Source organism: Rhipicephalus microplus, chromosome 2 (genome assembly GCF_043290135.1).
Source record: "Rhipicephalus microplus isolate Deutch F79 chromosome 2, USDA_Rmic, whole genome shotgun sequence".
Lineage (NCBI taxonomy): Eukaryota > Metazoa > Arthropoda > Arachnida > Ixodida > Ixodidae > Rhipicephalus > Rhipicephalus microplus.
In genome coordinates this window covers 140,325,739-140,343,933 of record NC_134701.1, presented here as the reverse complement: position 1 = coordinate 140,343,933, position 18,195 = coordinate 140,325,739, and the positions used below count along the sequence as shown (strand labels likewise).

At 44.0% G+C, this 18,195-nt stretch overlaps 1 protein-coding gene across 1 annotated transcript in view; it reads left to right on the top strand.

Moving 5' to 3' along the window:
• Window positions 1–5,437: 5,437 nt before the first annotated feature.
• LOC119169722 (ubiquitin-like modifier-activating enzyme 1) overlaps window positions 5,438–18,195 on the top strand; it is a 94,491-nt gene continuing 81,733 nt past the window's right edge. The window contains exons 1-5 of the mRNA XM_075886856.1: window positions 5,438–5,727; window positions 6,815–6,888; window positions 8,047–8,215; window positions 9,640–9,774; window positions 12,153–12,259. Of these exons, the coding sequence (XP_075742971.1) occupies window positions 5,623–5,727; window positions 6,815–6,888; window positions 8,047–8,215; window positions 9,640–9,774; window positions 12,153–12,259 (590 nt within the window). The 5' untranslated portion in view covers window positions 5,438–5,622. The remainder of the gene's footprint in view (window positions 5,728–6,814; window positions 6,889–8,046; window positions 8,216–9,639; window positions 9,775–12,152; window positions 12,260–18,195) is intronic.

The window sequence follows — 18,195 nt, the reverse complement described above, 5'->3', positions numbered from 1 at the left end:
TATACAGATGGCTTGTTGACAGGCGTGTTGCCAAACTGGGCGATACTATGGATAAACAACAAGCCCGCCGTGCGACCTTAGTCGGGTACCAGGGATAACGTACATTTGCACATGCCTGCGCGCTTCATTGGTCAGATGGTCACATGACTGATTACCACCAACACGGCTTGTCGCTCACTGTGCAGCGTGTATGGCTTGTACTCAGACAGACAGACAGACGGACAGACGGACCGACGGACGGATGGATGGACTGACGGACAGACAGACAGATAGACCGATAGATAGATAGATAGAGATAGATAGATAGATAGATAGATTAGATAGATAGATAGATAGATAGATAGATAGATAGATAGATAGATAGATAGATAGATAGGCAGCCCAGATGTGAAAGTAAAATAACACAAACGTCCTGGTGGTCCCTACGTGGGAGTCGCCCCATACGCGCTAAATAGCGTCTTGCCGGACACCAATAAAGTTTGGCACCTGGCAACTCAGCGATGATCACCATAGTCCCTATTAAAATTTTGAGCGCCAGTTCATGTCGGGGCAACGCCATCTGTCCTGAGCTTTGACTGCCTGCCGTTGTAGAAATGAATCATACGTGACGCAGTGCCACAAAAACTTCCAACGCTCGCGTGCTACACTGTGAGTTGCAAGCGTTGCAGGAGTCGCGCACCAAGTGAAATGCCGACAGCCCCTGTAAGATTAGCGAAGCCAGTGGCAGTGAATATGTCAGCTCTGCTAGGGCACGAGCTCCGACCGTAGTGGGAGGGGGGAGGGGGGAGGAGAGCGCGTGGCGGGCCAGTGGCTCGCCGTATGGAGACTCCGTGATGGCTCTTTTTCGTCCTCATTTGCTCTCTTAATTACGCCGACAATGCCAACGGTGACGTCACTAAACTCCGGAACGCGCTGCCTATATGGGTACTGACACAAAATTTCACGGTCAATGTACCCCAAAACACAGCGAGCTCAGTGCTTGCTGCCATATTGAAAAGCGTGTGGCGCCATCTGTTGCAAGCGTGGCGAAGCAACACTCTCAACTGCCACGCGGCTGATTGAAGACTGCAGAAGCAACTTCATCAGGTACGTATTATCCGACTGAAAGAAACGCGAACAGCGTTAACTGCGGCGTGCCTTGGCTATGACAAGGCAGAATTTGTGCTGTAAGCCGGCGTCAACGTAGCGCTAGAATCTGGCTTCAACTTATGCTAATGTACAGCATGTGTATCGATTGCCAGTCCTGCCAGGCACTGGAGGGCTGGCAATTGATTTTAAAATGCTACGGTGACGCTGGCTGAAAGCACATGTAGATTCGCCTAGTGACAGTAGGCTGTTACAGTTGTACTGAACATGCGCGGGCCGTGCATCCACGCGTGAGTCGTAATACGTATATCCTTATATTGACATGCAGCCTGTGAAATAGTACGGCAATAGTTTTGTGCCACATACTACAGGCATACGGCACGCAAATCGCTGCTGTGAAGTGTAACAACTGGAGTCGCACTTGAATAAACGCAATAAGTTCGTACTTTTGCTGCTGATTGCGATTATATCGTATAGGACGGCCGAGCTCAGCGTTTTTCGTTGTGGATGGAAGTCTGTGCAATCGCAAAGCACCGCACCGTCACGATTCCCGCGACGCGCTGTGAACTTTACAGGTGGTGCTCAGCAATCTCTTCTTCTTGCGCCGTTTGTTGTCGCATCAGATGACAGCGCAGTGGTACCCAGTTGACATTTTATAAGCAAGCGCAGCGTGAACTGGCACTTTTTTTGCATTTTAAACTCTCAGAGCCACTGCATACCATGCTGGCCAGGCGCGCTTTGGCAGTTCCAGACAAATTATGGAGTCTCTGGGAGTGAGAGTATACCACCGAAGGCACCTGGGTGCGAGATAGGCGTGCTCTCATCTATAGTCTGTGGGATGTATTCCCGCCAGCATATTGTCTGCAAAAAACCAACACCGAATATAGTTTGGAGGGTAATTTAAAGTCTGAAGTTTGCGTCAGCCCTTGACTGCATCGTGCCATTGATACCCTCCAAGGGGACCCTGTGGGGACCCCCTACTTCCCCTCTCGTGACAACGCTGCAGTGAACGAAACCAGCTATAATGACGTCATGGCCGACATTTTTTTCTTTCGCCGCGTTTGTTCCCGCAGTCTATACCTCTCGGCGGCTATAGTCGCAAGTGCGTCGCAGTGGCACACACTTTTAAAATGTTGTGTTTGGCGGCATTGCAGTCCCGTTTCCTATCCGAAAGTAAGCCTCGATGCGGTGCACTGACCGTGCGAAAGTGTGTCACAGGTCTGTGTGCTGACGTTGTCGAGAGCTGCAGACGCTAAGATGGCGACAGTTGCACCCGATGGCTTTTCGTTGCTGATGCTCTCTAAAAACCGAAATTCAAACTGATTGATAATGAGGGGCCCGTGACTATATATCAGTCGCATGTTGCAGCGAACGATGTGTCCTGTTATGACCAACAGGCCTCCAGCAACATAATGCAGCCGGAAAACACAAGGCCAAACTTTTTGTTTCAATAACTCTCAAACAAAAGCAGCTTCGCCCTAATATTGTCAAGTCTGAAGCAGTTGCGGAGCTGCGTGACCTTCTTTGTTTTAGCTCATTGAAAGGTATGCCGTCGTCCCACTTGGCATCACATTGGCTGTACTCCACTGTCTGAACAAATAGCTGTGCTATTTCGTCTCAGTGAGCAACTAACCCGAGAAATAGTTGAGGCCTGCATCATACGAAAACATGGCGCTTAATGCGTGAGTCAACATATTGTACTCCTTCACAATAAGAAATTTTGATTCCTAATGAGCATGTTTTCTTAGTTTCACCGAGATAAGCCTGCGCAGTTGATGTTTCATTTTTTGTTTGTAGGGTTTTTTTTTGGAAAGCTGTTGGAAGTTTTTTCTCAAATTTTTTCGTTCCAGTTACGCATGCGCATTTACTTATTTAATTCCTGATTATACGTTCCTTGTTTTTGTATGATATTGGATAGTGCTAAATCTGTAAGAGAGAAAAGCATACGATTTGTGCTGTTTGAGTTCATGTATATTCATGTTTCTTTCCAAATAAAGGTGGTTTGAAGTTAGCGCTCATGTTGTCTACGTCTCTTTCTTTTGTCTCCGTTTTTTGGCGCTAAGATATCGAAGTTATGCATCTTTAACAACCCGCCCAACTTGCCTCGCTCATCATTCTTTGTTTCCCTTTACTTTTTTTACCTTTCTTTCTTCCTCTCTTCTATCTCTTTGTCTTCTCTCTCTGTTTTTAGGTCTTTTTATTGCTTTGTTAATTTCTATTTGCGGCCTTCTCTCTATCAGTACCTCCTCTTTATTTGTCATTTGCAGCATTTTCTATCTCTTTCTCTCTCTCCCTTTACTTCTGTCTTTGTGTTTCTTTTTATCTATTTCTATATCTCTATTTCTTTGTCTCTCATTACTTGTGTGCTATGCTTTACTCTGTGCCCTCCACCTTTCGCTCCGCCTAATCTTTTGACCTCTCCTCCTCACCCTCAATGCCTTATCAAACGCCTTACTATGCTATAGTACACAAAACTATGACATGCTCTACCACAGCGTGCCTAGTCTAGATACCCGAGTGGTTGAAATGCACGTTTTGGGGTCCTGTGTACGCGTGTTCAAATACGGCCTCGCCAAAAAATTTAGCATTGGTTCAGCTCGGCTATGCAAGAATATACGTAGCGTCAGCTACGGATAGATGGATGGACAAATGGACAGACAGATGCACGTACGCATGGACAGATGGCATAGCGAGTGAGCTCGCGCGAATCAAGCGGTAGTTTACTAGCGACACGTCACTCCAGGAGCTTCCAGGCTTTCTCCGGTGCGCCAGCTGCGCGCCGTGTAACATCACTGCTATTCGGGCACGCGCAACGCGGCTCTTGATAAGTCATGCGAAACTACTCCTTTGTTCGAAACTACTTCTTCTGGTAATTGATTGATTTGTGGGGTTTAACGTTCCAAAACAACCACATGATTGTGAGAGACGCCGTAGTGGAGGGCTCCGGAAATTTACACTTCTTTTGTTAGAAAGGTTTTCATGTGAAGTGAGGTGAAATGAACTTTATTTGGTCCTGGAAAACTGGTCAGACACCCCCCCCCCCCGCCTAAGACGTGTCCGCCGCAGTTGCTGGTTGTCATTTGAAGAACGATTGAGTATACGCTGAACAAATCGGTGCACGTGTGAAGCGAAGCAGAACATGAAGTTGATGAAGAGAGCGCGTGCTGGTTTGCTGGTGATGATAATCTCTGTTTTTTCGTTCTCAAGATTCTTCCCTCCCCCTCAAAAAAGAAGACAATAGCTTGGTTGTACAAAATGAGAAGTTATTCTCTTCCCTAACATTTAAATCAGTGTACTTTTTTTCTAAGCTAAGCGATTTTTGGCCGATCCCCATGAGCGGGCGTCAGCCAGAAGTTTAGCATCCACATCTCTTTTTCTCCATAACAGACCAATCCTAGGTTTTACCCAAGGAGGATTAAAAAAAAATGCTGGAGGGAAAGTCGTTGCCTATGAGTGAAGCCGCGCCCCTGACAAGATGGCAGCTGCGGCGACCATCTTACTAGGGGCATGATAAAGTATCAACACCGTTCAGCGATTGAGAACAGAGCATTTCCCTCACACGCCCAACCAACGCCCCCTAGAAAAATTATGCCTGGAACGTCAGCCGCGAACGCGCCGCCCTACCCTCGGATTTTACCCTCCCCCTCCGGTACGGAGGTGAAAGCCTCTGGCCGTTACCCCCTGCGAACACAGCAATGTTCTCACAGTTGCCTCCGAGCAGCTGTAAGGTCACGTGACAGATCGGTACGGAGGCGAGCGGTCCCACGCGGCGGACCGTCGCAACACGCGGTTGGAGGCATGGCCTCCAAGATTTTGTGCTGGCAGCAAGCTCTCAATTGAAGAGAGAGCCACGTTACAGGCATAGTTTTTCTAAGAGGCGTTGGCCCAACAAGTGTAATGGGGAAAGTTTCTTGGGTCACATAGTGCTCCAAGAAAGTCTTTGTAGTGTTAGTAGTTTTCCTTAGTGAGCCTCTAATTGAAGGCAAAGTTCTTGGGGAATTCAGTTACCCATACTCGTTTATGTGTGCTATTTTGTCGGAAACGACTATCTTGCAATATAAAACTGACGTAATATTTACACTAACATGTCAAAGCCATTTGATTTTAAGTGGCGACTATCAGGAAAGTGCATGTTTCCGACATCTTGGCAGTGGCAAAAGCTGGCTTCAATTCTGCTTGCAAGGCATTGCGGCAGCTTTAATTTTTTTTAATCCTCCTTGGTTTTACCAGTTCTATGTGCCCCGTAGTAGGTACAAAGCACACGAATCACACCTGCGTTAGAAAACGCCTTGCGCGCTCGCGACGAAGCACCAGTAGTTCATTTGCGCGCGCGCTACATCGTTGTCGTCTTCAGGAGACGACACATCCGAGAACGTTCTCTGTGAAGGCACGCGGTTCGTGGGGGTCTCTTCCGTGCTCCTGTCGCGGTGCCGTAGGCAGTCCGAAGACTGCTGAACAGCGGCCAGCAGAGACAGCACCCGTCTGGCATCACGACAGGCAGGAAGGTGTCAAGGCTTGTCGCAACGACGGAGTCCGATGGGGAACTTGTTGGGCACTACGGATGGCTCGAAAAACGAGGAAGATCCCTCTCCTCCGGCAAAGAGACAAAAGACCGGCGAAAGCGAAGCGTCACAAGAGGTGGTGAGGGAGCACACAGTTTTTATATTTATACGCCCATGACGGCGAGATTGTCTCGATGTTTGACATCCACCCAATTGCCGAAGAAAATCAGATGACCCGATAAATTACCACCGCAATATTCATGAGAACATCGCTTCTAGCGGCATAAGTACCGACGGAAACTTATCTTCCACAAACCGCTCTCTCAAGTGGCGGTGCGTGTTGTCTTAAAACCATGACTAAAATGAACGGAGTGGGTTAAGTATGAGATTGCAGAACATTGAGTGTATAGAGGTATTTCATAAATGAAGTATGGAGCCAGATAAGCGCCAGATATCAGTATAAACAACAATTTTTATAAATACTTCGGCTAAGTGGTACGGCACTGTTCATATTTAAACAAACAGCGTAGCATCCCGTTAGGTCAGCCAACTTTCAACGCTAGTTACGAATTTGATCGTTATGGTCCAAATGAAGTGTTACATTTTAAGACAAAAGCGTAGACGGCGCCTAAAACGAGAAAAATGCGTCAGAGGCAGCTTCAACATGCACGATGCAAAAAGTCACAAGATTGGAGATTTCGGCTTTATGACGTAATGTACTGTCATCGCGACGTCGCCTATCGCCACGTTTGTGACGGAATTATGAAGAAATCATCACCTTAGATGACCGCATGTCATACGAAATGATCGCATGGTTGATATTGCAGTCAGCGCAGCTCATCGTTGGGGTAGTTAGGTGCAAAGTGCATTTTGTAGGTCGGTCTTGGCCTACAGTCACGTCTAAATATGTAAGCTTTCCAGAATTAGTAGATGCTTTACTGGCGCGAAAAATTCGCAGGACAGGGGTGAGGATCATGGAGAATACAACGACAGAGCTCAATTGACGAACCACGTACAACTACAGTGAAACTTGCCAAACTATATTTTCTTTCATTTTGTCTGTTATTATAATTTTTTTGCAGTTAAAACGGGTTTCAGTACCTGCTTTTATTTTCCTATGCGCAACTTTTCCCCACGTTGCAAGTGATATCACTGAGACTTGTTTTGGTGCGCTTCTAGCTATGATTCAGTCTTTTCCTAATATTTGCACTTCTCACCCTACGCAGGAAAAAGCGGCGCAGTCCAGCTCATCAGAACAGAAATCGCCGGACATTGATGAGAGCTTCTACTCAAGACAGCTGTAAGTTGGCGATTTAGAACACGCGTGACGCGTATGTCTGGTTGAAAGAGCCGACGTCTGTAGGGCTTTTGTGAGTGAACGAAATGTAACGAACAACTCAGTAACTCAGCAGAGACAGCCCATCGCTTTTTTCCAGTCATAAAAGATACACTTCGCTTGCGCACCTAAAACATGTGGTTATGCTATTTGAAGTGCGTTTTCACCATAGCACAGATGCAGTATTCATGAATTCAAATGCGACATTGATACGATTGGTATTCGAAATGGCTCGGTTTAGTCATGTGTTCGCGTGACGAATCTCGTCTCTACAAAGCTGACCCTGATCTACGCATTACTCTCAAAATTACACCAAAATAACCCTACTGAAGGCAGTGGATTCAAGCCGATAAGCCTTATATTTTTTTCGCTTAAATCCTCGAGTATTTTAATTAGTACTCATTCCCTAATATTTACTGCAACAGATTTTTTCGGTTTGTTATTGAACAAAAAGGTAATCTCACTTTACAGAAGTGAAGCCATGCCTTAATAATAATAATAATAATAATAATAATAATAATAATAATAATAATAATAATAATAATAATAATAATAATAATAATAATAATAATAATAATAATAATAATAATAATAATAATAATAATAATAATAATAATATTACAATGTTATAATCACTATAGCAACGTAGTAACTGCCAGCCCCACTCATTCTACTACTACTACTGCTAATAGAACTCTTAAATTAACAAACATAGGTTTTTTTTCTTATTTTGAAAAGGGTATGAAACGGAACAAGGTTTCTGCGGTGGCTGAGGTAACTGTGCATTGTGGGAGGCACAAAAGACAATTGAATCAATGTTGTAACCAACACGTGCTGGTGAAATCATGTCCTGTTCATTTCAGCAGTATGCTATACCTATATATGCAAAACAAAACGACAGTGACTGGGCCTTCCTTCAGCTCGCGGCCTGATATGTTTGAGGTCGAGATGGGGCAGGGGAAGGTGGTGAATTGTGCTTCCTTTCGGACAAATCCAAAGTCGGTACTCTCTCTCTCTCTCTCCCACATAACCTACCTGGTACCTGTTTGAAATGCAAAGCGAACACGCTCGCACACAACCACACACATAAACAAAACAAGTCGCACACGACTGCCGTTTCAGCTATGTGCTTGGGCGCGACGCCATGGCCCGCATGGCCCAATCGGACGTTCTCATTTCGGGCATGGGAGGCTTGGGCGTCGAGATCGCCAAGAACATCGTCCTCGCCGGCGTCAGGTCTGTCACCATTCACGATGAGGCGGCGTGCACTGCGGCAGACCTCTCGTCTCAGGTGAGAAAAACAGTGCTGTCATGGTTTTCGCTGTTTTCAGTATAATGAGACAAATTGCTAAGTTTTGGTTGTGTTGCTCCAGAGTTGTTCTAAACTGCCATTTAAACTACCGGCTGAGATTTAAACAGCAGAAGAAATTCCTAAACACTAAACTATATTCATTGCAGGCTGTAACGTACGCATACGATTTGAAGGCATCCCTTCAGTGCCCATGCATAGATGTTCGCGCATATCTTACTTGTGAACTGTACAATGAGTATGCAGAGCTTAATACGATGGAGAAATTTTGGCCGTCTACTTTTCAAGGTGTGTTCAGTAGTGTTGAAATGTGAGCCTGGGGCGTATTTTGAGACATGCGTACCAACAGACGTGCGTTAAATCAACACTAGTGTTCCTGTTTATCATGTAACAAAATTCAGTTTGGTGCCTCAAAAATAACTTCGACATAAAACTATAATGTATTTCGGCATGCACCTTGGGAGTAAATACCTCAAAACTGGTTTCGCTCCGCAAATCCATAAAAAATGCACTTTGTAAACTCACCGGCTACAATTCATAACTTAGAGTATTCTACAAAACACACTTAGAACATTCTCAAAAGGTGCATTTGGTTTGAGTTGGTCAACAGAATATTTTGGTTTAACGCGCGAACAGTATTCACGGTTTGAACTGACTCGGCTCAACATTTGCGATGCGCCCTCACACACAATTAAAAATCTTAGTTCAGTGCCAGTCTTTTTTAACGTCCAATGCAAGACGCGTGCTTTTACCAACGACGTCGTATCTACCCTGCTCTGTGCGCGCTTACTCTGTTGTATAGCTGCCCATTTCTAATTTTACATCATTTCTATTTGTCTTTTTTCTAAGTGAGCTTGAACTGTGGGCCAAACTATTGTCTTGAAAACGAAGACCTGCATGGAAATTTCGGAAGCAGCTACGGTAAATTATAACATAATGTTTTGTTAAGAATAATTAAGAATACTATATTGAAAATATTCGCTTCATGTACATCTCAAAGGACTACGAATCCTTCATGATTGTTATTCCTGAAATAACTTTTTAGCACCAGACGGAGAATTGAATCGTGCACCGAATGATCAGGAATTGTAATGTTTGAATTATTGACAACCGCTTAATTATAGAAAGCACTGAGCAGCGTCTAGTAGTTTAAGCAGATCGTCCAGTACAATGTGGCCAATACACTCATGCATGTGTAAGGGTTTTTTAGGGTAACCGACAAAGGACATTTGTATTGTCTTGTCGTAGCTGTTAGATTTTACTCATGGCCTTAACGAACAAAATCAAAACATTGAAAGAGTCACTGTGTTAACCATCATTTGATGGTTGACTGCTGCATTATGAAGTTGTCGCATTTGCCGTAAATTACACCAGCGACGTTCGCTAAATAATTTTGTTTGTTCCAGTATTTCCTCAGTGAAGATTCTGTCGGTCAAAACCGGGCAAGTGCATCTGAGACATCTCTGGCACAACTGAATCAGTACGTCCAGGTGACAACTCATACGGAACCGCTGACGAATGATTTCCTGAAAAAATTCTCTGTGAGTGCCTGTCATTGCTTCTAATAATATAAAGCAGCAGAATCTTTCGAAAAATTCATGGTTATTTAAGGACCTTGGAAAGGTATATGTTACTAACGCGTAGAACTGACAAAAAAAAAAAGATGAACGACGCTTACACAAGCAATCGACATCTGAAACGTTTATTTCGGTAGTAGCAATTATTTATCTCGCTAAGTTAGGTATTTGTCCTAGTTAGTCAAGGTCATTAGAGATCTGCAGCAACGACAATTTGTAGTCCGAATGCGTTACATTAGCGTTAGGCGTCAGTTTCACGTCACGAACTGAAATGTCTGATACTTTGCTCTATATCAGCAACGCGTTTTCGGGCGCATATATTTTCTTGCCTGGGATAATCTGACCTTAAGACATTTTTGCGCCACTTTGGTAGTTCGCAATTACGAACTACCTTAAAAATTCGGTGTCAGCAAAAATAGACAAAACGTTCAAGTAAAAACAATTAAGGCATTGCGCAAAGCGGTCGGTTCACAACCAGTGAAGGCATTGCGAAGTTCAGCATTAACCATATGTGTAGCTCTAGTGAAGCGTTCTAAAATGGGCGAACGAGGCACGCTTCATGCTTATGTGCCCTATAATACCTATAGTCGCCCATGCTTACTGACATCCAACTTCACGAGTCAATTAATCTTTATCCACCAGGTGCCGCAGTGGTTGTTAATGCTTACTTTAACTCACCATGGCGCATTAACCACCAGTTCTTGTGAGGTACAGTTGTTGAAACGGCTCACTGCTCTTTGATAGTTGAGTACAACGTACTCAAAATTGTTAAACACTTCTTCTAAACACACCACCAGTTGTAAATGAGTAAATAGCCCTACTAGGGATGGCTTAATGCTCTCCCGTAGTAGAGTACGAAGTACTTTAAATTGTTAAACATGTTTTTTCTAAACACGCGTCTGCCGTAGAGGGCGTTGAGGGTTGTAAAGCGTTTACAATTTATTCTAAAGGCGTCATACTCTCACTTACGTACTAAACATGCATATTATTTGAAATTATCTAGGATTTCAGAACTTTGTCCAGACTGCCAGAATCGCAGTGATTTTAACCACATGCTCTGGAGGTGCCCCTCTTTACAAAGAAAAAATGAAGAACTTTCTGAGAACTCCTTTCAATGAATGCTCACGAGTCCGGTTCTCATACAACAACTCAAGGCTGTCCAGAAGGCCCACGATGCGGCGGTGAGGCTGGGCCTCCCCGTCCCAACGTGGGAGCGGCCCGCGATTCTACCCCTATAAAACGGGGGTAGAATCCTTCAGGACCCCAATAAAAGTTTTTCATCCATCCATCTGGCGGCTGGTTCCTCAGTAGTGCTAACAAGCTACTTTTCAGCAGCTAAACATGGAAGAGCAGAAAAGTTCGATTTCAATGCAGGGTTCTTCAGGAATGAAACAGTTGTGTTGAAAACAACCAGTCTTTGAACGTTTAAACTGAATGGTCTAAAACAGCGCCTCGGGATCGTGCTCATGACTGCTAAAGATAATTGTGTTCCCGTCTATTTCCACTCACTGCTTTTCCGTCGTAGAGTACAAAGTACTTTAAATCGTTAAACATTTCTCTTTGCAGGAAACACGTCTGCAGTAGAGTCCGTATGTGTGCTCTAAGGCGTGTTCATCTGAAAATGAAATTTGTTGAACTGCGTGTTTTTGAAAACCAGTGAAGTTTCAATATGTCTGCTGTCACTCACGCGAGATGCGATTTGCCGCACAGCATATTCATTTGGAAAGTTATCTGCCCTAATCTGTAGAAATCATGCCTTCAATCCAATGTATTGAAATAAACAAAACTGAAATTCGCAATGGATGGTTCCGCAACAAAATTACCTGGTATTTTATGTGGAAACAGTCTATGAAGTGTTGATACTTGAAATCGTAGATTTGATGTTAATTCATCTGGTAGAAAGAGAGCATTAAAAAAAAACAAGAAATGCTCACCAAAAATGCGCCCCTGGGTTCTGTCACATCGAAGTTGATAATGGTTTTATGTAAACAAAGCCACCATCGCAAGCCGAAGAGTCTTGTAATTTTGAACCATTTGAATACTAGTCGTCATTTCTCTCTGTCTCTCTCTCTTTCTTTCTAATTGGTGTGAATGCTTGAACACCTAATTCCGTTGAGCTAAGCTGAACTCGTGCTCGTAACCAGATTCCCCGACGGCCTTTGCATACTTCAATGAATTTCAGTTTCTGGTGGGGCCTAATATGCGGCAAATTTGTGGGGAAACAGAATTTAAAGCACAGAGAATCGTAACAGGTATGGCGTTATTTACAGCAGGTTTCAGCTTCGTCCTGTGAGGCAGTAACTACAGCGTTTAACTCTCTCGCTTACTACCCAATCATGCAGGTTGTTGTGTTGACCGAGACCCCACTCGAGGCTCAGCTGTCCATGGCCGCCTTCACCCATGAGAACGACATCCCTCTCATCGTAGCCGATACCAGGGGCCTGGCAGGGTGCGTATGACACGTTCGTAAATTGATAGACGAATAGATACAATGTTAATAAACATCCGGCAAGGTTTACTGCGACTCGGGCTTAGGTCTTCGACGGGAAAACGTCAAGGCATTGCCTCAGCGGCGACTCGCGGGCTTGCGGGACTGTCCACGTTTGGATGCCGAGATCTGACCTTCACAGAGCAGCGGCCCACCTAGACGGCAGGGTCTACGGAGGAACACTCCATGCACATGTTGACCTGCAACGCAGTGGAGGGTGATAAAAATATCTGGGTCTGGACAGGTCGCAATTCGAATCTGAACTTGGCTACCTTCAATGCTAGAACGCTATCTATTGAGGCTAGTCTAGCTGTGTTATTCGAAGATTTAGAGCGTGGTAAATGATATGTAATAGAGCTCAGCGAAGTTAGAATGCATGAGGCTTATACAGTGCGGAAGAATGGACACATAATACGCTACCGTTGATTAGTTGACAGAAAAGAACTAGGGTGGGATCTCTTATATTCAAGAATATCGCTGGCAACAAATAAAAATACTACATCAGTGAGAGGGTGGCAAGTATCATAATTAGGCTTAACAAAAGGTACAAGATGAAGGTAGTACAGACCTACGCGCCTACCTCGAGCATTGGTGATCATTCGGTTGAACGTTTCTATGAAAACGTAGAGTCAGCCATTAACAAAGTAAAGTCACAGAGTACTATTGAGATGGGCGACCTTAATGCCAAATTAGGCAAGAAACAGGCAAGAGACCATGCAGTTGGGGAATACGTTATCGGCTCAACAAATAACAGAGGGGAGTTATTAGCAGAGTTCACAGAACGTGATAATTTACGGATCCTGAATACCTTCTCCAGAAAACAAGCTAACTGTAGGTAGATGCGGCGAAGTCCTAATGGCGAAACCAAAAATGAAATAGACTTCGTTTTGTGCGCACACCCAGGCATTGTAGAGGATGTAGAAGTAGTGGGCAAGATCAGATGCAATGACCAAGGAAAAGTAAAAGCTCGTATTCAGCTAGATTAAAAAAAAGCAGACAAAAAAAAGATACGCATGAAGCCAATCGAGTAATTGGCGGTGAGAGGGAAAGTACAGGAATTCATAGTTTTGCTATAGAATAGATTCGAGGCACTAAACGAGGTAACCGACGTTAGCGTTCATACAATAATCGATTATTTTACTAGTATCATCAAAGAGTGTACAATGGAAGTCGCAGGTACAGTCACTAGACAGGACACTGGCCAACAATATCAGGGGACGAAAAATCCCATTAAGAGCCGACAAACCATGCAAGCCTGAAATGCAACCGACAAAATAGAGCTAATGGAGCTTTCCAGAGAGAGAGATAAGTAGAGAGGATAGACAGGGAGGTTAACCAAGCTAGGCTCGGTTGACTACCCTACACTTGTGGTGGTGGAAAAGGAGAATAATAGAACGGAAAGAGATAGAACAGAAGAGGAGTAAGAAAGAGAAGCATGAATAGTCAGCTCGAGACTACACTGTTTTCCAGGCTAATCAATAAATGTAAGGTAGCCCACGTCAGAAGGTATAACATGAAAATAATTGAGCAGACCGTAAAATGCGGCAGAAGCCTAAAATCTGCAAAGGCAAACTTGCGGTTAGGCGAAAATCGGATGTATGAATTAGGCAACAAAGAAGGCAATGTCATACCTAATATCGATTGGAGAGTCGAGGTGGTGAAAGAGTTCTACAGAGAGCTGTGAGAAGCCAAAATAGCCAGGAAAATTACATTGTGATACAATAACAGTCCAGAGGAATTCAACATTCTAGCAGTAACGAGAGGGTAAGTAAGGAAAGCCCTAGAAGGAATGCAAAGAGGCAAAGCCGCTGGTGAGGATAAGATAATGGACCTCCCAAAATATGACGAATAAATTGCGTTAGGAAAACCAGACACCTTGTATACTAAGTGTCTCTTGACGGGAAGGGTACCAGAATCTTGGAAGAACGCCAACATCTTCCTAATTCATAAGAAAGGAGATGTCAAGGACTTGAAAAATTACAGGCCAGTCAGCTTACTCTACATTCTCTACAAACTATTTACGAACATAATAGTTATTAGAATTAAAGCGACATTAGAGTTCGTTCAACCAAAGCACTAAGCAGGATTTTGTGCAGGCTACTTTACAATAGACCATTTTCCTACTACCAATTAGGTAATGGACAAATGCGCGCAATACAACTCATCGCTATATATTATCTTCATATATTACGAGAAGGCGTTTGACTCAGTCGAGACATCAGCAGTATTGCAGGCACTACTGAATCAGCGCATCGAAAAATCCTACATAAACATACTGGAAGAAATCTGTTGTGAATCTACAGCCACCAGACTTCTCCACACACACACACAAAAAAAAAAAAGAAGTGAGGGAATCCCAATAAAGAAGGGCGTAAAACAGGGAGAGACGATCTTCCCAATACTATTCACCGCGTGTTTACCGGAACTTTTCAGGACCCTAGATTGAGAAGAGTTACGGATAAGAGTTAAGGGAGAGTATCTTAGTAAGCTGCGATTCACTGATGACATTGCCTTGATGTGTGTACCTCAGGTGACGAATTACAGCTCATGATTACTGAACTGGACTCTAAAGGCAGGAAACTAGGTCTAAAAAATGATATGCATAAAACTAATGTGTAACAGTCTCGACAGAAAAGAGCCCTTTGCAATAGGAGGAGAGACGTTGGAAGCTGGAAAGGCATACGTCTACTCTAAGAAAGGTATCTGTGGAGCAGAACCATGAGAGGAAAATAACTAGAGGAATAAGGATGGGGTAGATCCCATTCGCCAAACATTCTAAAAGCATGAATGATAATCTGTCACTAACCATCAAGCGGAACGTATATAACAGCTGCATCTTGCCGGTACTTAACTACGGAGCGGAAACCTAAAGACTTACAAAGAGGGTTCAGCTTGAATTGAGGACGACACAACGCGTGATGGAAAAGAAAATGATAGGTGTAACCTAAAAAGACAAGACGAGAGTGGAGTGGGTCAGCGAACAAACCGGGGTTAAGGATGTTATAGTTGAAATCAAGAAGAAGAAATGGACATAGGTCGGGCACGTAGCACGTATGCCGGATAATTGCTGGTCATGAAGGGTAACTGACTGAATTCCCAGAGAAGGCAATTGCGCGAAGGGGAGACAAAGTTGGGCGGACCGATGAAATTAAAAATTTCGGTAGGTATAACGTGGCAACAGAAAGCGTAAGTGACCGGGTGGATTGGCGGATCATGGGTCAGGCCTTTGCCCAACAGTGTGCGTAATCAGAATGATGATGATGATCACGTTGATGATGTTGATAGTTAGATAAATGGCAGTTCGTGAAATAAAACAATATATCAATGTAGGCTGTTAACTCATACTTGGGAATTTACATTCTCGTTATTATCGCTGCGATAGGTTTATTTACAGAAGTGAGATTAACGGTCGATGTTTTATTTTTAAAGTTTGTGCCTGAATACTTGCACATGACATCAGCTTGGCAAGTGCTTTTGTTTCGCATGCTGGCTGCATTGTTCAATAAAGGTTCCTAGAATTTAGAGTTTTGATTATCTTGCCTCCAGCAACAATAATTTACTTCATATTTACCGATCGAAAAATATTAAGAAGCAGTGACGTAATGGTGAACTAGAGTGGAAAAATTAAGGTCATGTCGCCATGCGCACGCAGTTTCTTTGTTTTTTACGCATTTTTCACTTAAACCAATTATCTTCTCTCGCGGCAAAAGGTTTGCTTTTTGATGTTGTGAAACAGTAATTTACAAATTCCAGAAACATATCCTTTCCCTATGTGTCCTTTTAAATGACCTCTGAAAATACACATTGAGTAACAATGGTAGAGCAAAGTAGCGGGACACAAGAAGACGGAGACAGTGTTAGGTAAAAACACGGAGAGACATGGTGGTAGCGTTGTGCTTGTGTATTTTTCTGGTCTCCCGTTTCCTTGTGCAACCATTATTATTCAAATATACGACTAGTATGCTCTCCTGGTAACAAGTTAGAACACTCTCCTGGTAACAGGTGCTTGGGCTGGTTGGTACTGCATTCCTAAAGGACCCCTGAACCACCTCCGGTAGTTTTGCAAACATATCAAGTAAACATGTGCGTCATGTGCAGATGGCCCTCGCGATCAACGATTCCACACGTTGCATTGCTACGAGCTGCCGGCGCGCCACGAATTCAAAGAAACAATCTCATCTTTGCGCCGGGCCTTTCGGGCCTCAGCGTGACGACGGAAACTTCAATTTCTGACGTGCAGCACGTTGATGCTGTGATTGGTCGAGCTTATGGCCTCCGGTTAGCCTGCAAGCACCTGTCCGTGCTGCGTGTTGTTGTTCTTCATGTTACCGGCGTCCGTGCGCCCGCTTGCTAACTGTCTATTGCTGCCCTTAACACAGGGTCAATACCGGCACGATTCGCGTAAGGAAGGGCCAGCTAGGCAGCAGTGGTTCGTCAACAAACACGAAGTTTACGTGAGACGAATGAGGAACAGAGTCGCGGCAACCGGAAGTAGACGTTGTTTTGAGCAGCGCGTCGGCGATGACGTATGCCGTGCGAGATTGGGAGGCGCACTCGGTGTGAGGGCAAAGAGGCTTTTCAAGAAGATACCAACAGAGAGGGTAGCGAAGGAAAGAGCGGACGCACTGAGCGCAGCGTTTTGATAATCAAAAATGGAGGCGGGAATGTTTTAGGCCCGTGTGCTCAGATTTGGGTGCACGTTAAAAAGCCCCAGGTGGGCGAAATTTCTAGAGCCCTCCATTCCGGCGTCTCCCCTAATCATATGGTGATTTGGGGGCGTTAAACTCCCCATGTCACTGAATTTATAATGAAAAGCGTGTAACTCCGCTATTACGGTACCGTTTCTTAATGTTCTCACGGCTCCGTGGTCGTTGTACACTCGTGCACAACTTCCACACCACAACTGAACTTAGAGGAATAGCTGGCGCCACGCATTGGCACCAATCTCTCCTAGCATTTATTAAAAAAAACCACTCAACTTCGTGGTTGTTTGAGGGCTATTTAAAGGCAAACGTCTTTATCTTTCTGCGCAAAACGTTTCAGAAAAAATTGAGAAAGTACAGTATAGAAGTTCCCTCTTTCCTATTTCAATTTTTTTAAACATCTTGCGCGCACAAAAAAAATAGTTTTACTTTCAGAATGCCTCTTCTGGTATTTCCCCACTTTTTCGTCGCCCTTTTTTATCGCTGATAGGATGACTCACGTGACGTCATACGGAGAACAAGCACCTAATAAGGCCATATGCGATTAATATAAACTGAGATTGATTCGCTGTCACTCTTGATGCCTTCACCAAGCCGTTCTTCCTTGTGTGCAGTCACTTGCTGGATTTCAGCGGCTTTTGTATAGTGCGCTAATGGAGGTAACAGTTTGTAGACGGAAAAGTCTGTGTCAATATTATTCTAAAAAATTTTCACAGGCTATTTTATCAAGAAAATAGGCGGTGAGGAGCAGATAGGGTATGTGTAAGGAGAGAGGCGAAGGCAAAGGTGAGATCACTCTCTCATCCTCGAGCTGTGAATGATTTGAGTTTCAGCTGCAATTAAATTTTATACGTTTAACGCACATCAGCTACAGAATAGTTGTGGTGATAGGAGGGTTCCACAACACGAATGTTGAAAACGAGGCCTTCTGTAAGAAATTGCAAAAGAAAAATAATACTTGAATTGAGAAAGATGAGCAAGTGGTTAACAGGCCAAAACATCTGATAGAGGATGTGAAGTAATAATATTACAATATTCAAAGTGATGCAGTGTGAATTCGAGTGCAATAGAGTCTAAAAAGTACATAATAAAAATGGGTCCTTCCAATAAAGCGTTTCGCGAGCTTGGCGGGATATCAACCATTTATTAGAAAAAGTCACTCTTTCTCAACTAGGGCGAAGCAATGACGGCGAT